This window comes from Vulpes lagopus, chromosome 3 (genome assembly GCF_018345385.1).
Source record: "Vulpes lagopus strain Blue_001 chromosome 3, ASM1834538v1, whole genome shotgun sequence".
Classification (NCBI taxonomy): Eukaryota; Metazoa; Chordata; class Mammalia; order Carnivora; family Canidae; genus Vulpes; species Vulpes lagopus.
This window is the reverse complement of record NC_054826.1, coordinates 70,156,838-70,180,081: the sequence shown is the minus strand read 5'-3', so window position 1 is coordinate 70,180,081 and position 23,244 is coordinate 70,156,838. Positions and strand designations below refer to the sequence as shown.

Here is a 23,244-nt window from a genome sequence, read left to right as displayed (position 1 = left end):
ATAAAGTCCAAATGACCTGATATCTTCCAATAAATTAATGGCATTAAAAAACTAAAGAGATTTCAGAAACATGAAAACCAAATGCAATTACTATGCTCTGCTTAAATCTTGACTACAAATCAACTTTATGAACTTAATATTAATTTTGTTAGGTACAATAAAGCTACATTGTTAAACTAAAAGTTTCTATTGGTTAGAATTGCATACTAAATATATATGGGTAAAGTGACATGATATCTGAGATTTGCTTTTAAAAAGACTCCGGGGGCGGGGGAGGGGGGAAGGTGTGTGTATATAGGAAGAGGGGAAGGGATAGATGAAAAAAATTAGTAAAATATTAATAATTGGTTGAAGTTGATGTTTATTATGCTATTTTCTCTACATTTTTGTATGTTTTTAAATTTCCACAAAAACAATTATTTCCTCAAAGTCATGTGGTCTTTTCAGTCTTCAGAAGTCTTCCACTAAGTGTTATTCTTTAAGAGTCTGTTATTTTTCCCTATTGCCAAGTTAGCTTAGGGCTACCTCTGAAGAAAGTGAAGTGAGGAATGCAATGAAAACTGAAAATATGGATTGGTGCCACAGCATAAATACACCTTCAGGTGAGGGAAAGGGACGTGTGCTAGATAACCTTATAAGGGCTCATTCATTTGAATTTGCTTCATTTCAAGAAAACATTGGGAGACTATTATAATGGTTAGACATAGAACTTTCTTTATCCATTTATTTAAGTCAGAGATGTTCACTCATAACCATATGTGACCAAACATGGTTTTTAATAGAGCCCTTGAAGCAAGCAGATGGAAACTAAGGATATTTCAGAGACATATTAATGCTTTTATGAAATATCAGGATATAATTACAAATGTACAAATGTGTATGTGTATTCCAACAACTAGAAATAAAGAAAATCATTTTCATAGCTGTAGGGAACTCTTTGTTAGCATTCTGACAACTCCACCACATGACAGAGTAACTGAGTCAAAAACATTAAGCTCTTTAAAATATCTAGATCAAATGCATTTCTTGGTGAAAGCGTTTCATGAGTTAGAATACAGAATGTCAACAGTGTATACTATATAATAAATGACTGTGGCATTAAATATGTAGTAGAAAGGGAATACTAAGGAATTTTTTTATTATTATATTGGTAAATTCTGACTCCACTCTTGGTCATGTTCATGTCCCTTGATACATGTTTGTTGCAGTATATGTTCATGACCAGAGAACCTAGACAAAATTAAATAAAATTAATTTTCTCACTGGTACTCTGATTCCAGAAACAGTTTATACCACTTTATAAAGTATTTGTCCATAAATTGTGGAAATTTACCTTAAATTAAAGCTTTAGAGATTCATAACACAGGTTTTATGAGTCCCATTCTGCTGATAAACAAACTGAAACCCTGAGAAGTTTGGCCAGAATCAGTTCCAAATTCCAAATGTCAACTGACACATGCAATAAAAGTATGTGTCATTCTCTAAGTTATTTTAGAAGGACATTTTGGATGCACCAAATTTATTTTCCAGTATACGTAGTCCTGTGTCTGATCTTTATGTAATTTTCAGCTTTCACCAAAACTTTTGGTTCCATTGCTCTCCGAGGTCATATGCAAAGACATTGCCTCTGTCTAGGCCATCTGAATAGAAGAAACCTACAGTTGCTATTGTTTAGTGGATAATTTTGCTAATCACTTTATAAAATATTTTTTTTTAATTTTTTATTTATTTATGATAGTCACAGAGAGAGAGGCAGAGACACAGGCGGAGGGAGAAGCAGGCTCCATGCACCGGGAGCCCGACGTGGGACTCGATCCCGGGTCTCCAGGATCGCGCCCTGGGCCAAAGGCAGGCGCTAAACCGCTGCGCCACCCAGGGATCCCTATAAAATATTTTTAAGCGTACCATGGTCCTTTGTATTTTAAAATGCATTAGGTGATGAGGCCTAATATCAAGAAGACATTTTCGAAAATTAAAGTCTCACAAAATTGAAGAAAAGTGAAAGCCAAATTTAAAGTTAATTCAAGGGGGGAGGGGCAAGATGGCGGAGGAGCAGGGTCTCCAAGTCACTTGTCCTCAACAAATTACCTAGAAAACATTCAAATCATCCTGAAAATCTACGAATTCGGCCTGAGATTTAAAGAGAGACCAGCTGGAACGCTCCAGTGAGAAGAGTTCGCGCTTCTATCAAGGTAGGAAGACGGGGAAAAAGAAATAAAGGAACAAAAGGCCTCCAAGGGGGAGGGGCCCCGCGAGGAGCCGGGCTGAGGCCGGGGCGAGTGTCCCCAGGACAGGAGAGCCCCGTCCCGGAGGAGCAGGAGCTGCACCGACCTTCCCGGGCGGAAAGGGGCCCGCAGGGAGTTAGAGCAGGACCCAGGAGGGCGGGGATGCCCTCGGGCTCCCTGGTACAGTAACAGAGGAACTGCGCCCCAGAGAGTGCGCCGAGCTCCCTAAGGGCTGCAGCGCTCGGCGGGACCCGGAGCAGCTCAGAGGGGCTCGGGCGGCGGCTCCGCGGAGGGGGCTGTGGGGCTCCGGGAACAGCTCAGCGGTGGCGGCTCGGGCGGAGGAAGAAGCTCCGCGGAGGGGGCTGTGCGGCTCCGGGAACAGCTCGGAGGGGCTCGGGCGGCGGCTCCGCGGAGGGGGCTGCGGGGCGGGAGCGCGAATCCAACAGCGCAGGCTCCAGAGCACAGGGCGCCGGGACACAGCCCAGGATCCGGCCTCCCCCGGGACAGGCAGAGGCTGGGAGGGCCCAGGAGAGCGAGGATGCTCCTGCCCCGAGGTGAGCAGATCAGCGGCCCCGCCCCGGAGCCCCCAGGCCCTGCAGACGGAGAGCCCCGGAGCTACTGCGGGAGCTGACTCCAGGGTCCCAGAGCTGCCCCCGCCACTGTGGCTTCCTCCCGGGGCCTCACGGGGTGAACAACCCCCACTGAGCCCTGCACCAGGCAGGGGCAGAGCAGCTCCCCCAAGTGCTCACACCTGAGAATCAGCACAGCAGGCCCCTCCCCCAGAAGACCAGCGAGACAGACCAGTTCCAAGGGATGTCAAGGGACTTAAAGTATACAGAATCGGAAGATACTCCCCCGTGGTTTTTTTTTGTTTGTTTGTTTGTTTTGCTTTTGTTTTTGTTTTTGTTTTTGTTTTGTTTTGTGCTTTTTTTTTTCTTTCTTTCTTCTTGATTTCTGATTGCTTCCCCCACCCCACCCCACCTCACCCTTTTTTTCCTTTTTTCTCCTTTTTTTCTTTCTCTTTTTCTTCTCTTCCCCCCCCCCCCTTTTTTTCTTATTTCTCTTTTTTCTTTTTCTCTTTTCTTTCCTTCTCTCTCTTTTTCTCCATCTCCCAATACAACTTGTTTTTGGCCACTCTGCACTGAGCAAAATGACTAGAAGGAAAACCTCACCTCAAAAAAAAGAATCAGGAACAGCCCACTCTCCCACAGAGTTACAAAATATGGATTACAATTCAATGTCAGAAAGCCAATTCAGAAGCACTATTATACAGCTACTAGTGGCTCTAGAAAAAACCATAAAGGACTCAAGAGACTTCATGACTGCAGAATTTAGATCCAATCAGGCAGAAATTAAAAATCAATTAAATGAGATGCAATCCAAGCTAGAAGTCCTAACGACGAGGCTTAACGAGGTGGAAGAACGAGTGAGTGACACAGAAGACAAGTTGATGGCAAAGAGGGAAACTGAGGAAAAAAGAGACAGGCAATTAAAAGACCATGAGGATAGATTAAGGGAAATAAATGACAGCCTGAGGAAGAAAAACCTACGTTTAATTGGGGTTCCCGAGGGCGCCAAAAGGGACAGAGGGCCAGAATACGTATTTGAACAAATCATAGCTGAAAACTTTCCGAATCTGGGAAGGGAAACAGGCATTAAGATCCAGGAAATAGAGAGATCCCCCCCTAAAATCAACAAAAACCGTTCAACACCTCGACATTTAATAGTGAAGCTTGCAAATTCCAAAGATAAGGAGAAGATCCTTAAAGCAGCAAGAGAAAAAAAGTCCCTGACTTTTATGGGGAGGAATATTAGGGTAACAGCAGACCTCTCCACAGAGACCTGGCAGGCCAGAAAGGGCTGGCAGGATATATTCAAGGTCCTAAATGAGAAGAACATGCAACCAAGAATATTTTATCCAGCAAGGCTCTCATTCAAAATGGAAGGAGAGATAAAGAGCTTCCAAGACAGGCAGGAACTGAAAGAATATGTAACCTCCAAACCAGCTCTGCAAGAAATTTTAAGGGGGACTCTTAAAATTCCCCTTTAAGAAGTTCAGTGGAACAATCCACAAAAACAAGGACTGAATAGATATGATGACACTAAACTCATATCTATCAATAGTAACTCTGAACGTGAACGGGCTTAATGACCCCATCAAAAGGCGCAGGGTTTCAGACTGGATAAAAAAGCAGGACCCATCTATTTGCTGTCTACAAGAGACTCATTTTAGACAGAAGGACACCTACAACCTGAAAATAAAAGGTTGGAGAACCATTTACCATTCAAATGGTCCTCAAAAGAAAGCAGGGGTTGCCATCCTTATATCAGATAAATTAAAATTTACCCCGAAGACTATAGTGAGAGATGAAGAGGGACACTATCTCATACTCAAAGGATCTATCCAACAAGAGGACTTAACAATCCTCAATATATATGCCCCAAATGTGGGAGCCGCCAAATATTTAAACCAATTAATAACTAAACTGAAGAAATACTTTGATAATAATACACTTATACTTGGTGACTTCAATCTAGCTCTCTCTATACTAGATAGGTCTTCTAAGCACAACATATCCAAAGAAACGAGAGCTTTAAATGATATACTGGACCAGATGGATTTCACAGATATCTACAGAACTTTACATCCAAACTCAACTGAATACACATTCTTCTCAAGTGCACATGGAACTTTCTCCAGAATAGACCACATACTGGGTCACAAATCGAGTCTGAACCGATACCAAAAGATCGGGATAGTCCCCTGCATATTCTCAGACCATAATGCCTTGAAATTAGAACTCAATCACAACAAGAAGTTTGGAAGGACCACAAACACGTGGAGGTTAAGGACCATCCTGCTAAAAGATGAAAAGGTCAACCAGGAAATTAAGGAAGAATTAAAAAGATTCATGGAAACTAATGAGAATGAAGATACAACCGTTCAAAATCTTTGGGATGCAGCAAAAGCAGTCCTGAGGGGGAAATACATCGCAATACAAGCATCCATTCAAAAACTGGAAAGAACTCAAATTCAAAAGCTCACCTTACACATAAAGGAACTAGAGAAAAAGCAACAAATAGACCCCACCCCCAGCAGAAGAAGACAGTTAATTAAAATTCGAGCAGAACTCAATGATATCGAGACCAAAAGAACTGTGGAACAGATCAACAGAACCAGGAGTTGGTTCTTTGAAATAATTAATAAGATAGATAAACCATTAGCCAACCTTATTAAAAAGAAGAGAGAGAAGACTCAAATTAATAAAATCATGAATGAGAAAGGAGAGATCACTACCAACACCAAGGAAATACAAACGATTTTAAAAACATATTATGAACAGCTGTACGCCAATAAATTAGGAAATCTAGAAGAAATGGACACATTCCTGGAAAGCCACAAACTACCAAAACTGGAGCAGGAAGAAATAGAAAACCTGAACAGGCCAATAACCAGGGAGGAAATTGAAGCAGTCATCAAAAACCTCCCAAGACACAAGAGTCCAGGGCCAGATGGCTTCCCAGGGGAATTCTATCAAACGTTTAAAGAAGAAATCATACCTATTCTACTAAAGCTGTTTGGAAAGATAGAAAGAGATGGAGTACTTCCAAATTCGTTCTATGAGGCCAGCATCACCTTAATTCCGAAACCAGACAAAGACCCCACCAAAAAGGAGAATTACAGACCAATATCCCTGATGAACATGGATGCAAAAATTCTCAACAAGATACTAGCCAATAGGATCCAACAACACATTAAGAAAATTATTCACCATGACCAAGTAGGATTTATCCCCGGGACACAAGGCTGGTTCAACACTCGTAAAACCATCAATGTGATTCATCATATCAGCAAGAGAAAAACCAAGAACCATATGATACTCTCATTAGATGCAGAGAAAGCATTTGACAAAATACAGCATCCATTCCTGATCAAAACTCTTCAGAGTGTTGGGATAGAGGGAACTTTCCTCGACATCTTAAAAGCCATTTACGAAAAGCCCACAGCAAATATCATTCTCAATGGGGAAGCACTGGGAGCCTTTCCCCTAAGATCAGGAACAAGACAGGGATGTCCACTCTCACCACTGCTGTTCAACATAGTTCTGGAAGTCCTCGCCTCAGCAATCAGACAACAAAAAGACATTAAAGGCATTCAAATTGGCAAAGAAGAAGTCAAACTCTCCCTCTTCGCCGATGACATGATACTCTACATAGAAAACCCAAAAGCCTCCACCCCAAGATTGGTAGAGCTCATACAGCAATTTGGTAGCGTGGCAGGATACAAAATCAATGCCCAGAAATCAATGGCATTTCTATACACTAACAATGAGACTGAAGAAAGAGAAATTAAGGAGTCAATCCCATTTACAATTGCACCCAAAAGCATAAGATACCTAGGAATAAACCTAACCAAAGAGGTAAAAGATCTATACCCTAAAAACTATAGAACACTTCTGAAAGAAATTGAGGAAGACACAAAGAGATGGAAAAATATTCCATGCTCATGGATTGGCAGAATTAATATTGTAAAAATGTCAATGTTACCCAGGGCAATTTACACGTTTAATGCAATCCCTATCAAAATACCATGGACTTTCTTCAGAGAGTTAGAACAAATTATTTTAAGATTTGTGTGGAATCAGAAAAGACCCCGAATAGCCAGGGGAATTTTAAAAAAGAAAACCATAGCTGGGGGCATCACAATGCCAGATTTCAGGCGGTACTACAAAGCTGTGGTGATCAAGACAGTGTGGTACTGGCACAAAAACAGACACATAGATCAATGGAACAGAATAGAGAACCCAGAAGTGGACCCTGAAATGTATGGTCAACTAATATTCGATAAAGGAGGAAAGACTATCCATTGGAAGAAAGACAGTCTCTTCAATAAATGGTGCTGGGAAAATTGGACATCCACATGCAGAAGAATGAAACTGGACCACTCTCTTTCACCATACACAAAGATAAACTCAAAATGGATGAGAGATCTAAATGTGAGACAAGAGTCCATCAAAATCATAGAAGAGAACACAAGCAACACCCTTTTTGAGCTCGGCCACAGTAACTTCTTGCAAGATACATCCACAAAGGCAAAAGAAACAAAAGCAAAAATGAACTATTGGGACTTCATCAAGATAAGAAGCTTTTGCACAGCAAAGGATACAGTCAACAAAACTAAAAGACAACCTACAGAATGGGAGAAGATATTTGCAAATGACATATCAGATAAAGGGCTAGTTTCCAAAATCTATAAAGAACTTATTAAACTCAACACCAAAGAAGCAAACAATCCAATCATGAAATGGGCAAAAGACATGAAGAGAAATCTCACAGAGGAAGACATGGACATGGCCAACATGCACATGAGAAAATGCTCTGCATCACTTGCCATCAGGGAAATACAAATCAAAACCACAATGAGATACCACCTCACACCAGTGAGAATGGGGAAAATTAACAAGGCAGGAAACAACAAATGTTGGAGAGGATGTGGGGAAAAGGGAACCCTCTTACACTGTTGGTGGGACTGTGAACTGGTGCAGCCACTCTGGAAAACTGTGTGGAGGTTCCTCAAAGAGTTAAAAATAGACCTGCCCTACAACCCAGCAATTGCACTGTTGGGGATTTACCCCAAAGATTCAGATGCAATGAAACGTAGGGACACCTGCACCCTGATGTTTCTATCAGCAATGGCCACAATAGCCAAACTGTGGAAGGAGCCTCGGTGTCCATCGAAAGATGAATGGATAAAGAAGATGTGGTTTATGTTTACAATGGAATATTACTCAGCAATTAGAAACGACAAATACCCACCATTTGCTTCAACGTGGATGGAACTGGAGGGTATTATGCTGAGTGAAATAAGTCAATCGGAGAAGGACAAACATTGTATGTTCTCATTCATTTGGGGAATATAAATAATAGTGAAAGGGAATATAAAGGAAGGGAAAAGAAATGTGTGGGAAATATCAGGAAGGGAGACAGAACATAAAGACTCCTAACTCGCGGAAATGAACTAGGGGTGGTGGAAGGGGAGGAGGGCGGGTGTTGGAGGGGAATGGGTGACGGGCACTGAGGTGGACACTTGATGGGATGAGCACTGGGTGTTTTTCTGTATGTTGGTAAATTGAACACCAATAAAAATTAATTAAAAAATAAAAAAATAAAAAAAATAAAAAAAAAGACTAGCTGAAAAAAAAAATAAAGTTAATTCAAATATGTAGGCTTTTTTTTTTTTTTTTTTTTTTGGTGTTTCCTAAGTTTATTTGTAAATTACTCTGGAGGATTGTTGACCCTATGCCCAAAATTTGACCCAAAGAAGCAGCTGACGGCTTCACTGTCCCTCTAGTTGCTCAACTTATAAAATAGGAATCGTCTTTAATTTCTCTCTTTATCTCAAACCTCCACTTCTAATCCATTAGAAATCTGTTGGTTTTACCTAAACATATATCCAAAACCTAACCAATTCTCATCATTTTCACTGCTTCCACACTGGGCCAAGGCACCGTCATCTCTCTCTTGAACTGGTACAATGGCCTCCTTACTGACCTCCATGTTTCCATGTTTTTATTTTTGTCCCATTCAAGTTCATTCCCATAACAGCAGTATGAGTGATCCTTTCAATGGGTAACTTGGTTATATATCTTTAAAGAGCACAGCATCTTGAGTTGGTTCCCAGTTTTCTACAGAAGAAAGCCAAAGATTTTACAATGGCATATGAAGCCCTCCATGACTCAGTACCTAGTACCTCTCTGGCTTCATCTCCAATTCTTCTACCCATTGTTCTCTCCAATCTAGACAGATTGGCCTGTTTGCAATTCATTGAACATATGATTTCTCACATGAGGACCTTTAGACTAGCCATTCCCCTTATATACTTAAGGTGAAAAACCTCATCTCCTTCTAGGTTTTGCTCAAGCCACCAAGGCCCTAACCATCCCAAAATTTAACATTACAAGAAACAGACTCTTAGCTATAGAGAACAAATTGATGGTTACCAGAGGGGAGATAGGTGGGGGGATGGATGAAGTAGGTGATGAGGATTAAGGAGTGCACTTGTGAGGAGCATAGGGTATTGTATGGAAGTGTTGAGTCACTGAATTCTACACCTGAAACTAATATTGCACTGCATGTTAACTAACTGGAATTTAAGTAAAAACTTTTTAGAAAAGTAAAATTACAAGTTACCTTACCACCTACATTCCTAATATTCTCTATTCTCACTTTTCTCTATAGTACACGTTACCTAATAATATACTGTTTTTTGGGGGGAGGGGGCTTGTGCATGTCACCCTTTTATTTTTTTATTTTTTAAAGATTTTATTTATATATTCATAAGAGACACAAAGAGAGAGGCAGAGACACAGGCAAGGAGATAAGCAGGTTCCATGCAGGGAGCCCGATGTGGGACTTGATCCCTGGACTCCAGGATCACGCCCTGGGCTGAAGGCAGATGCTCAACCGCTGAGCTACCCAGGCGTCCCTGTCACCCTTTTAGAATATAAGCTTAGGGATCCCTGTGTGGCGCAGCGGTTTGGCGCCTGCCTTTGGCCCAGGGCGCAATTCTGGAGACTCGGGATCGAGTCCCACGTCCGGCTCCCGGTGCATGGAGCCTGCTTCTCCCTCTGCCTGTGTCTCTGCCTCTCTCTCTCTGTCTCTTTCTGTGACTATCATAAATTAAAAAAAAAAAATATATATATATATATATATATATATATATATATATAGAATATAAGCTTAGACCTTTGTTTTGTACACTAATATATTTCAAGTGTCTGGAACAGCATTTAGTACATAGCAGGTACCCAAACTATGTATTTGTTAAATGAACGAAATCCCTGAGGCCAACCCATTGTTAATGTATCAGTGCATCTTCTTTAAGCCCTGATTTTCTAAGTTTTTTGGCAACTAAATTTCATGTTGGACTGAAATTGGGCATTATACACTAAGAATTTTTTACCCAATTTAAACAAAATATGTGCAGCTATTTGAAATACTATAAGTATAGTCTTTTTAAAAAAGTCTTCAGATACATGGCTACCCTTTATAATTGTATAAATCATTAAGGCTCTAGATTCATTGGGCTAATTTAACTTGTCAGGGAATTTATGGTTTGTTCTGTATGTGGTGGTAAGTGCAAAAGAATTTTAAATATATAATGTAGTATAATTTTGGTCCTACTGAAATGGAAATCAGAACTAATCATCTTGCTATAGTCAAAAAGTAAAAGGAGGATAAACTTAAAAGTACTATAGCAAATTGCTAAAATATTTTAGAATATAATTTTTTTCTTTTGGAAAGAAAAGACTCTATGTCTTTGGGCTTATTTCTGCAATCTCAAGTATTCAGTCTGCTTTGAATTGTATTATTTTATTTTTGGATTTTTCTGCTAGCACCGTAAATGGTCTTCCCTCTTCATGCACTTCATTATATTGAACCGAGACAGACTTGGTGGTGATGCCAGCTTAAAGGCTAGTACCAAGGTAGGAAACACACAGAGTAACTGGAGACAGACCCAGTCCAAGAATGGCTATTCATTACTATTGAGGAAGAAACCAATGATTCAATATTAAGAAGAAATATCAATTATGAGACTAAATGTGAAGGTGAGTATAAAGTCAGAACTATGCAGCAAGATGAGATCAGAAGCCAATGTATTAGAAAAATGACTAAAAACTAAGGACAAGGTGTGGCACACAGAAGAGAATGTTCACCATAAATAATCAAGACTTTTCCCAGGAAAAGCAAAGTGAGAGAATTACGTTTTCTTTATGTATATATATTCATGAGAAATACAGAGAGAGACAGGGAGAGACACAGGCAGAGGGAGAAGCAGGCTCCCTGAGGGGAGCTCGATGTGGGACTCAATCCTAGGACCCCAGGATCACAACCTGAACCAAAGGCAGACACTCAACCACTGACCCACCCAGGTGCCCAAGAATTACATTTTCAATGGGCTCATCTGTGTTCCTGTCACCAGGGAATGAAGGAAAAAGAAGCACAAAGTTGATGGGGCCTCCAGCCATTGCAGAGTAGCCATCTGTAGCTGTTAAGCAAGACAGACATCTCAAAAGATACCTCCATGGACATGCAAGGAAAGTAAGGAGAAAAATCAGAGGTTCTTAAGTAACAGAAATATGAGAGAGAGGTTATAAATATGATTTCCTCTAGTACTTTTTAATAGATACAAGTTGTCAGGCTCCATTTGGTATGTTAGATGATAAAAGTTGTAACATGTCAAAGGGAATATTCAGAAGTATATTTACAGTTCTTATGAAATTTATGATTTAACTATGAAGAGATGTCTACATAAAAAGTGAAGATCATTTGCTGACCATCTAAGTCTTTCCACTTTCTACTTTTTTGCCTTTTTACACACATTCTTTAAGAACACTTTCTCCAAACTTGTACCCAATATCATTGACTCAGGAATTCTGCAAAGATCAATCCCAAGTGCACAAGACTAGCATTACATAATCAATTTGTCCTACATCAAATGTACTTATGACCCCCATAAAAATGTATCTATTCAATAATTGAGCATCTATTATGTGTCAAATGCTCTTCTAGGTTTTAGAGAAACTGAAGTAGGCAAAACACTGTCTTTGTCCTCATGGAACTTGCATCACAATATCATACGTTTTTATATCCTCTTTTCCTACTAGGAGAATATTTATTATTTTAATAAATTCCTTACAGTGCATTTCTTAAAGTTACTTGTCCATCAGTCTTGTTGATAAGTGCTTCCACTTTCATCCCATGAATCACAATCTTGAAAGATAGACAGAAATTTATTTTTAACAAGCTCTCTGTGGGATTTATATGCATTGATAACATGGATAATTTGGGAGGAACCACTGCCCTGCCCTTTTCATACCATCCTGAGGAATTGGTGATTCTCACTGATACCATTTATGTGAGATCCCTTTGATTGTCATGACCAACAGTTACCAAACTTCTCATCCTTAGAGATAAATGTCAAAGCTCCCTGGGGTTTTCCACAGCCAATTCACCTGACAAAGACTGACAACGCAAACTTTTTAAGGTATACTATTTATCTTTAAACAAAATGATTTTCTCTATGAGACAGATGTGACTATATTCTGCTTTAGGGAAGAAAGAATTAAATATTAATTACAAGGTATGGTTCAAAGAACCAAAAGATTCATTTTAAAGATAAGGTTGAGATGATGGAGATTTAGGAAGTTCTCTTACTAAAAGGTGAGACTGAATGAATCCTAGAAATCCACTGTGAACAACATAAAAATGTTCATTGAAGAGGCTCTTTGTGAGTCAGTATAGTCAATATTCAATATTAAACAATATGCAATGACAGTGAATACAATAAAATTGATATTCAAATAACAGCTAACACAGGTTTATTATGTGCTACACATTATTCTAAGTACTTTGCAGATATTAAGTTGACAATTCTCAAACACTCTATGTAATTTTTTTTGTTGTTGTTGTTACCATATCTCTTTTGTAGAAGAGAAAATGAGGCATCCAGAAGATAAGTACCTATTCAGGTTTACATAGCTGGCAAATTGCAGCCAGGATTTGATCCTAGGTGCAAAAATCCATGCTCTTAATCACTAAACTAAACTGCTTCTCATTAGTTTTTATAATATTTCTTTCAAAGACTCATACCAAAGAAGTTTATACAAACCTACAAAGCAAGATTGATTGATTGATTGATTGATCTATATTACAGCTTCCTTGACCCAGTATCATATTCAGGCTAATTTTCACTTGACTCATTTTCAGATGAAGATAACATTGCTGTTGAGGCAAGATCACATAGTGGTTAGAGGTCCAAGCATAAGAGAGAGATGGCTTTGAATCTCAGCTCTGCCACTTACTGCATGAACTGCATCAAGCTACATCTCCAAGCTTCAGTTTCCTCATCTTCAAAATGAAGGTTATAATGGGACCTACATCATAATATTGTTTAAAGATAAAACAAGATAGCTCATTTAAAACACTTAGGAAGTGCTCAATAAATATTATTCGTGTAATAAATAGCAGTGGTATCAATAAACTGAACCAAATGATCTCTTGATTCTTCTACTTGCACTAAAAATGATTTCTCTTCTAATTAAAAACAAATGACAGCAACCCAAACAACAAACCAAGCCATAAGCCATTAAACCAATTATGTCTTTTGTAGGAAAACCAGAAAAGCTATTGGACACATTAATTTATATGTCATTAGTTATCCCCTGTATTCCAAAATGTATGTGCCTTAGCATCCTGAGACACCTTGCATAATATAATCACTGTGACTCTAAGAGGTCAAATGGGCAGGCAGTTAATGCTTCTCTGTGAAAAGCTCAATAATTCATTTTATAAATTTCAGTTCAAAGCCTACATTGAGGTTAAGAAAAATTGACATTCGGTCTGTGAACTTAATGTTAAGCTCCAGAAAAACTCTAGGCAGTACATGTTTAGCGATTAAGTGGACGCAGACAATAAAGACATTGCCAAATTGTAAAACAAGACTTGGAAATTACAGAAAATGTTGCTAGTTATTGATTACGGTGACCATTCAGTTCCCATTGAGCCACCCAAAAGAATCATTCATTTTCCAGCAGAGAGCCTGCTCATTTGCAAGATAAAAGAGAGACATTTCTGCACATGCCCATAATGTTCTTCACCACTGGGGGCAGCTTTACATAAGACTGCATTCACTGAAACCAAAGCAACAGTCCGAGCAGCTTTCAGAATGACAGTCTGCAGAAGTGAGCTGAGCGTGTGTGCGGTACGGGGCTCTCCTGATTCCTGGGCTCCAACGCAGCTTTGTGGCTGAAGTGGGTGCTCACCCCCAGAAATGCTGGGCTATGGAATACAGATGTGGCAGCTCAGGTAGCCCCACGTTGCCTGGAGGACTACATCATGCTTCCCGATAAGAAGAAATTGTAGAAGCCAGTTTTTTTTTTAACGTCCCCCCCCCCAAAAAAAACTGTAAAGATGCAAAAACGTAATATCCACGAAGATCCTATTACCTAGGAAGATTTTGATGTTTTGCTACAAACGCGGTGTCGGAATTTATTTGTTCTTGGAGTGTTCTGCGTGGCTGGCAAAGAATAATGTTCCAAAATCGGTCCATCTCCCAAGGGGTCCAATTTTTCTTCCTGGGTGTCAGCGAGCCCTGACTCACCACAGTGCAGCTGACAGGGGCTGTCATGCAAGTGGCCCCTTAAGCCAAAGCAAAAGACCTAAGGACGACCTTTGAACAATACAAAGGATGGGTATGTTTTGTCATTTTTCTTCTTTCCTTCTTAAAAAAAAACAAAAACAAAAAAATAAAACCAAAACCCTCTAGTCTGTGTTGTAATTCTGCCTTAATTATTTTAGAGAATACCTTTCTGTGCTTAAGACTATACATTCAATTGCTTAGTGGACACGTTTCCTTGCTTAACTATTAAAAAAAAAAAAAAAAAAAGCCCTAAAGACAATCTCTTTAAATTTCAAAGAGGTGTTATTTGATATTAAATGTTGTTATCTAGATTTTAATTTTTAAAAGAGAAAATACATGCCTATTTTTGCTTGATTGAAAAATAAATGAATTCCTTTTTGGGGGGATAACTTTTCTAAGTTGTTTTTATTTCCAGGTTTCAATGTAATTAGGCTACTGAGCGGATCAGCTGTAGCACTGATTATAGCCCCCACAGTCTTACTGACAATGCTTTCTTCTGCCGAACGAGGATGCCCTAAGGGCTGTAGGTGTGAAGGCAAAATGGTATATTGTGAATCTCAGAAATTACAGGAGATACCCTCAAGTATATCTGCTGGTTGCTTAGGTTTGTCCCTTCGCTATAACAGCCTTCAAAAACTTAAGTATAATCAATTTAAAGGGCTCAATCAGCTCACCTGGCTGTACCTTGACCATAATCATATCAGCAATATTGATGAGAATGCTTTTAATGGAATACGCAGACTCAAAGAGTTGATTCTGAGTTCCAACAGAATCTCCTATTTTCTCAACAATACCTTCAGACCTGTGACAAATTTACGGAACTTGGATCTGTCCTATAATCAGCTGCATTCTCTGGGATCTGAGCAGTTTCGGGGCTTGCGGAAGCTGCTGAGTTTACATTTACGGTCTAACTCCCTGAGAACCATCCCTGTGCGAATATTCCAAGACTGCCGCAATCTGGAACTTTTGGACCTGGGATACAACCGGATCCGAAGTTTAGCCAGGAATGTCTTTGCTGGCATGATCAGACTCAAAGAACTTCACCTGGAGCACAATCAATTTTCTAAGCTCAACCTGGCCCTTTTTCCAAGGTTGGTGAGCCTACAGAACCTTTACTTGCAGTGGAATAAAATCAGTGTCATAGGACAGACCATGTCCTGGACCTGGAGCTCATTACAAAGGCTTGATTTATCAGGCAATGAGATTGAAGCTTTTAGTGGACCTAGTGTTTTCCAGTGTGTCCCAAACCTGCAGCGCCTCAACCTGGATTCCAATAAGCTTACATTTATTGGTCAAGAGATTTTGGATTCTTGGATATCTCTCAATGACATCAGTCTTGCTGGGAATATATGGGAATGCAGCAGAAACATTTGCTCCCTGGTAAACTGGCTGAAAAGTTTTAAAGGTCTGAGGGAGAATACAATTATCTGTGCCAGTCCCAAAGAGCTGCAAGGAGTAAATGTGATGGATGCGGTGAAGAATTACAGCATCTGTGGCAAAAGTACCACGGAGAGGTTTGATCTGGCCAGGGCTCTTCCAAAGCCGACATTTAAGCCTAAGCTCCCCAGGCCGAAGCATGAGAGCAAGCCCCCTCTGCCCCCCACGGTGGGAGCCACGGAGCCTGGCCCAGAGACCGATGCTGACACCGAGCATATCTCTTTCCATAAAATCATCGCAGGGAGCGTGGCCCTTTTCCTGTCCGTGCTCGTCATCCTGCTCGTTATCTACGTGTCATGGAAGCGGTACCCTGCAAGCATGAAGCAGCTGCAGCAGCGCTCCCTCATGCGAAGGCACCGGAAAAAGAAAAGACAGTCCCTAAAGCAAATGACTCCCAGCACCCAGGAATTTTATGTAGATTATAAGCCCACCAACACGGAGACCAGCGAGATGCTGCTGAATGGGACGGGACCCTGCACCTATAACAAATCAGGCTCCAGGGAGTGTGAGGTATGAACCATTGTCCTAAAAGCGCTCTTAAAAGCTGGGAAATAAGTGGTGCTTTATTGAACTCTGGTGACTATAAAGGGAACGTGGTGCCCCCCTCCCATTCCCTCTCTCTCTCTCTCACTTTGCTGGCAAGGTCCTTCCCAGTCCGTTTTAGTACACTCATAATACTGGTCATTTTCCTCTCATACATAATCAACCCATTGAAATTTAAATGCCACAATCAAAGCAAAGCTCAAACTCTGGTTTAGGGATAATGCCTATTGTATAAGACTCTTTATTGATCGCATTAATATCTCACTTGTTTCAAGATAAAACTTCTTTCATAAGTAATCCCCCACAGCTGCTGTTATTTCTCTTCTGGTGGGACCAAATCTTCTAGTTTTAGAAGGTTTGCTGTTCATTGGCAAATCGAGGAAAAAGTGAATGAGCCCAGGTACTGGGAGCTGGAACTGATTCTAGGAGAATGCTTGATTACGGGAACACTTAAGAGACAGAGCCTTAAAACATTGTCTGGCTTAAAAAGAAAATTGCAGGAAACTATCAAAAGATGGTGCTGAGTTAAAGAAACACCGTGGGCAATTTCCAGAGGTGTTTGAATTTCAGTAAAGCGAGCCCACGGAAAAGTGTTGAAGGGTTAAAATGCTGCAAATACACAACTGAAAAATGTGAGATGGTAAAAATACAAAGTTTTAGACTTGAACGCCTTGTCTCTGAAATCCATCCCTGTAAAATCGAGCTATAGAGGTTTCACACTGTCAGTTTCTCCTAGCCCGTTATTCAGCCTAAATAAATTAATTAAATAACCGAGAAGCAAATTTGAGGAGGCAGATTTCTTCACTGTTCCTCACCTTAGGGAGTTTTCAGAGATGAGGCTTGCAAATGGGAAGGCAGCTTGCTGTTTGCCTATGGTTGGGAGCTTTACCGGAATTTCTTTCCAGCTCTTTAGGGACTCTAATGTAGTGAGTGGCATCTTTAGCTCTGTCTGTTCTTCTGTCTGGGATTTGTCAGGCTGTCCTGTTGCATTCCATGATGTGCCCTGCACACGCTAGTCCCCTAATGACTGACACTTCATTCAGAGGCATATAGAGAACACATTCCAAGACATGTGTTCCACCAAAAGCTTCATTGAAAAGAATGATTTCAATAACACCTTAATAAATGTATAAAATAAATCTTAGAGGGAAAAAGACCAACTCCATGGCAGTTGTCTTTTGCTTTTCTATTACTGATGTTACAGTGTCCCTATGTTCATCTGTATTGTGAACTCATCCATCAGTATGATTCTGTACAGACCCTGTTGGCAATCTGCAAGCTGCATGCATGTTTTTATGTCGTAGGTGAAAGTTTATTGACTGCAGCACAAATATCATACCTTCTGTATCTCAGTAACTTTGAGCACACTTCAATAAGATTTAGAAAAATGTCTTTGGTCTGTATTGTATCCTCTCTCATCCTCCAAAATGAACAATCCTGTTACAGGAACAAAAATCAGAAATTGAAACAGTCTGTTTCGTTTAATTTGGCTTGCCAAGCCCCACATCTTTAACCACATCCCTGTTCTTCCAAAACAAAATCACTGCAGCAAAAAAGAAAAGTGAATGGCTATTTTTTTAACCAGCATTTTTATATAGTTTGGAGGCTTTTCATATGCTGAGAGGAAAAATCTAGGCAAGTCACCATGAAATATAATTGCAAGGAAGCCAGATCATAAAAAAAATCATACTTTTATAAGCAATAAAGGAAAGGGGGTATTTAAAGTGGATTTCTCAAGGCACTTTGATTTTGATTAAATCTTTAAAAGAGATGCCAGTTCAGAAAAGCATCATAGCTACAATATATTTACCCATGAATAATTGTTGAATGTATATTTATTAATGGTAAATAGTCACAGATTCCCAATTCATTAATAACGCAGATACTTCCTTACAGTACTATGAACTGGATGACTGAGCCTACTGTGATGTTTTTCACTGAAGTTGTAATTTTTCATTTTTCATAAAATGTCACTAAATATATATTCCATCTCAAAAAGAAAATTTCTCTGATCAGCCTCATTTTTATCTGTACTAAAGATGGTTGTATTAATTAAATGCAGTGTTAAAGTGAAAAAGCCCATTTCTATTCTTTGACTTGACCTTCTGCCTCAATTGTCATGCACCAAATAAACTTAGGCAAGGGATATTTATACTTATATTTTTGAATTCTTGCAGTTCTCATTGTTGGGATCCTACCGGCATATATAAAATACGTTTGCTGTATTGAAAGTGTTTCTTAAATTCAAAGCTACTTCATGTGTAATATTAAATGAATGACCAACATTTTAAAGGCTGGTCATTTTTTAATGCCTAGCTTTATTTATAAGTTTAATCATACAATCAAAATAAAATTCCTTAGATTATAGAAGTTATTTTAATTCAGGACATGAAATTTTTTTAAAAAAGATTCCCCCCACCAACTTTGGGAATGAAGCTTCTCTATTTCTCAGGATCTTCCAATCACAGATAGATAATTCTTATAGGATAAACAATAACTAGTTCACCATTTTAAATTTAACAAATCCAACTGGTCAGTGTTCTCCTGTTCAAAAGTTGTTGTCTTCACCCCCACCCCACAGCACTTTCTGAACTACATACTGTAAGTCTATTTTCATTATATATTTCACACTCATTGCATATTAGAGCAATGTAATTGATATTCCATTATCTGTTCCAAATTTACATGAAGTATCTGGCTTCCCTCAAAGGTGACAACAGTTACAAAACCAGCCTGACCTATTGAACTATACAACACAGATGCATCGGCTTAGAAAGAACTCAGTCAGTACTTTGAATGCTTTACCAGAGAGAGAAGAAATGCAGTTTAGTGACTGAACTGCATGGGTTTTTTCCCCCCATTTATATGAGCCTCAGTGCCCAGAGTGCTATTGCAGCACAGCTTTAATAGTCCCAGTGCCATAGTTTTCTAAGCAATACTTACGCAAGATATATTCCTTTTAAATGAGTTTATATTTTCCAAGAATGTTGACATTACATTTTGTCAAAGAATTTAAACCATTTTTTACTTGATTTGGTGAGTCAACTAAGTAGACAGGCAATAAACTGTATTTCTGTGGAGCGGCAGTGACCTCCAGTGGCTGGTAATACTAACCACAGCTATTTATACGCCTCCGGTTTTTCTAGTCCCAAATCCTTATATAAACATGATTTACAACATATATTTTTTGATCTGTGTATCAGACTTGCATTTTATTTAATTCAAATCCCTGGGAAATATAATTCTAGTGTGATTCTTTAAGTTATATTTTACATATGGACTTACTTAGTAATTAGCCCAGAGAGAGGCCATAGAACTGGCACTTAGGGCTAGAAGAAATAAGTGTTCATAGATGAAGAGCGAGTAAAAATGTACTAATAGATAAGAAATTCTTTAAAGTATTTTTACTCATCAATTTTAGCCAGATGCTCTGCAAGTTTCATTAAATGCGTCAACATTTTCCATAGGCAGGAAACTGAAATACAATGTAATTTAGATTAGGGAAGACAAATTTCAATATTAATATTGAAAGAATCAGCATCAGTTATTTACCAGTCACTAGGAATGTCAGAGCTATCAGATGAGGGAGGCCTCCTTTTCTGCTCTAGAACCCTCCAGTGTCTTGATCATGCCAGTGACCTGTGCTTTGCCCCAGTGCTTTCCGCAACCCTCCCCCTTCTCAGCCAGCTGAACACTGGTTCTATTAGGCTCTCTGACAATGATGTTATAGTCTAAGAGGTGATGATTCATGGATAATGAAATTATGCTTTCCTTCTGGGGAAGGATAATGCAGAGTCAGATTCATAGATTTGGCAAGGGATTTTAGGATGTTGTAGGTGCATGAAATCTCCTCTCTTCCCTTGACATTTACCAAGAAGAGAATTTAAATAGTTTATTTAATGTGTGGATTAGACTAGCATCAGAAACAAACATCCAGCCATGAAGCCTAAGACAAAATGAGTTCCAGATATGACAAATGAGAATTGAGCCATGAGAAATGAAAAACTCAGAAACTGTGTTGTTTCTTCTATTCCCTTTTCCCTGGATTCTCATTGGTATCTGGATCTGCAGTAAGCCCACGGAGTTTTTCTGTACTGGTTCTCTCTTATCTACCTACGTTAAAAATTAGACACAGTTGGAAGAAACTGTGAACATGAACAATAATATCAGTAAATGTGAATTACAATTGTAAGAGAAACAGAACTGATGGAAGTTAAATAGTTCATATTAAATGACTCTTGAAAACTAGTTAAAAAATAATAGGTGAAAGTGAGTTTACCTAATCAAATTATAATAGCTTACAGAATTAGATCCAAATTTTGCTTAGTCTACAAAATGGTGACTTTTTGCATAGCTATGTAGAATAAAATAGAAATACTACAGAGAAAATCTACATAAACATAGTTTACTGTTCTTTTTTATTTGAGGAAAATATCACAGCCATCTATGATAAGAGTATGGGCCTTAGATTCAAGTTTCTCTACATTTGCTAACTAATGATTTCAGGAAAATTTCTTAGCTTTTTGAACTTTAAATTCCCTATCTGTAAGATGGGCGTGTATTATTGACTTCACGTGGTTATTTGGAGAACAAAATTTGAGAAATATTTTGTTAACTCTCAAATGGCAAAAATCTATTCTTTTCAAAGAGTACTTAGTGATATATTCAGCTGTAGTTGCTGGTGCTCTGTGTCTTGCCTGGGTCAAAAGACATCACTAACCTCTGTGTTAAAGAAGAACAAATCCATTTTACATTAATACAAATTCTGAGACTTGGCAGTGAATCTAGAACTTAATTTGTTTTTGATCTTTAGTTTCATTAAAACACAGTTTCTTCTACCCCATATTATCAGAGTCTAGTTTATCAGTAATGATCGCAATGTACAATAGACATAAAATAAAGATACCAACCAGAGAATATTGAAGCAAAAGCTTATCAAACTAAATAAAAATCCTAATTATGTCCCGAATCAGGTCATTAAAAACTGAGGACATTCAATCAACATAGGTTAATTGTCTATCCCCTTTCTAGTATCAGTATTTTGAGTACTTGTTGTCTTTATACTTTATACATATAACATTTTCTGGCAAGATGACATCATTATTGTATAAAAGTAATTGCTCATAACATATTATAGTGGGATTAGCATAGATTCCAGGTATCAATCACATGATATTTAATTTGTTTCTTTTTTCCCCCAAAGAAAAACTATACAAAATCTTTTCCTATATAGAAATTGCTATTGACTCTATCAATTATTGTCATTGAAAATTACTGGATTTTTAAAAAAGCATAAAAATACAAAGGCTTTTTTTTATGAGTAATAATCTATTCCCTTAGGCAAATTAAATACTTTTCTTTGTTAGCCTTTCATAAAGAAAAGACCAATGTAATCACAAATCTTGACTTCTGTAGCTTGTCTTACCAAATGTGATGTATATGTGTTTCCAAAATTCTTATAATTTAAGTAGAGAAACTGTTCCTCTTTGACAACTAAGTTTCTATGAAATCTCTGAAGAACAGAGAGAAGATGATGTTTTTTCAGAAGAAAAAAGTATTTGTAAATTTTATGCTGGTTAACCTTCATAGAATTATTGGCAAGTGTTCTTGAGTTGGGTCTCCTGAATATGTGAGAAAAATTCCAGGAAAACAGACACTCTGAGCCACAGTGTAAAATCAAGCAGAGGCAATCTATTTTGCAACTATACTTCCTAATGGCAAAACCCTATAAGCAATAATAATCCATTTTATTGAAAAGTAAAAGAGCTTCTCTTATCTTATCCAGCAAATATTGTAATGAAAATTGATAACTTTTTGACAATTCTCAATATTTTCTTTATTTTTCAGGGGTTCTCACTCCCCACCCCAAAAAGAAATTTCCTTTATACCTTTCTCCTACCCTTAAATTATTCCCTACTTCATGCACACAAAAAAATTATTCTATATCACAAAAAAGTCGTCCCTTATATAAACCAACACAATGTGGTCATCTCAAAAAAGTAGTCTATCTCTAATTTTAAAAAACAAACAAACAACAACTATAAAACAAAATTTAAGTCTGGCTGACCCTCTCTTTCCTCTACAGACTACAAATCACCTCTTTAATATCTCTGATTTTCAATGGAAAAAAGAAGAAATATAGTTGAGTCACAGGCTAGCAAAGTATTAAAGTCTACTATTTTTCTTCTTAATTAACTCCCAGTAAACAAAATACAGGACTTTATATACAGCAGTGTCCAACTACATTTTTATCAATCAAAAACACTTACACCAACAGCCAGAATTTTGTCTCCTCAGGGATAAAATGCAAGTTTGGGGGGCCTCACATATAAAATGATAAGGCAAATACTACATTTAGCAAAGGCAATTTCTGTTAAAACTATATCACACTAATTACATCTATCCAGGGAATAAAATACATGTTGTCACTGAAGAGCAAAGGACTTCAACTAAATATAAATCCTTATTCAGCACTCTTGGGGTTCAAATTTATTAATGAAGCGAGGGTAAAAGAAAATGTCCTTAGACAATAAGGCTATAGTACAGTAAACAATATTACTATTGAAGCCAAGAATTCAACTTAGTGGTTCTCACATGTAGCTAAAAACTGCTTCTTATCATTAATATTGATCTGTTATACACTGAAAGAAGGAATATGCTTACCCCTCCCCAACTTGAAGCAATCAACCAGAATCTCACAAGAATATTTAAAGAAAACTTGTAGAGTATATCATGTTGAGGCTGAAATAGTAGAGTGACTTTAAAAATTCTGATACACCTGTGATAAGATCACAACAGTGAAAACTCTTCAAGGAGTTTAAAAGCTAACTCATCTCT

The 23,244-nt window shown here is 38.4% G+C and overlaps 2 protein-coding genes across 9 annotated transcripts in view; one reads left to right on the top strand and one right to left on the bottom strand.

Moving 5' to 3' along the window:
* The window catches only part of CTNNA3 (catenin alpha 3), a 1,730,823-nt gene that overhangs the window by 988,571 nt on the left and 719,008 nt on the right, over window positions 1-23,244 (bottom strand). The window lies entirely within an intron of this gene.
* Window positions 13,617-23,244, top strand: part of LRRTM3 (leucine rich repeat transmembrane neuronal 3) — a 164,277-nt gene continuing 154,649 nt past the window's right edge. The window contains exons 1-2 of the mRNA XM_041748060.1: window positions 13,617-14,479; window positions 14,843-16,374. Of these exons, the coding sequence (XP_041603994.1) occupies window positions 14,476-14,479; window positions 14,843-16,374 (1,536 nt within the window). The 5' untranslated portion in view covers window positions 13,617-14,475. The remainder of the gene's footprint in view (window positions 14,480-14,842; window positions 16,375-23,244) is intronic.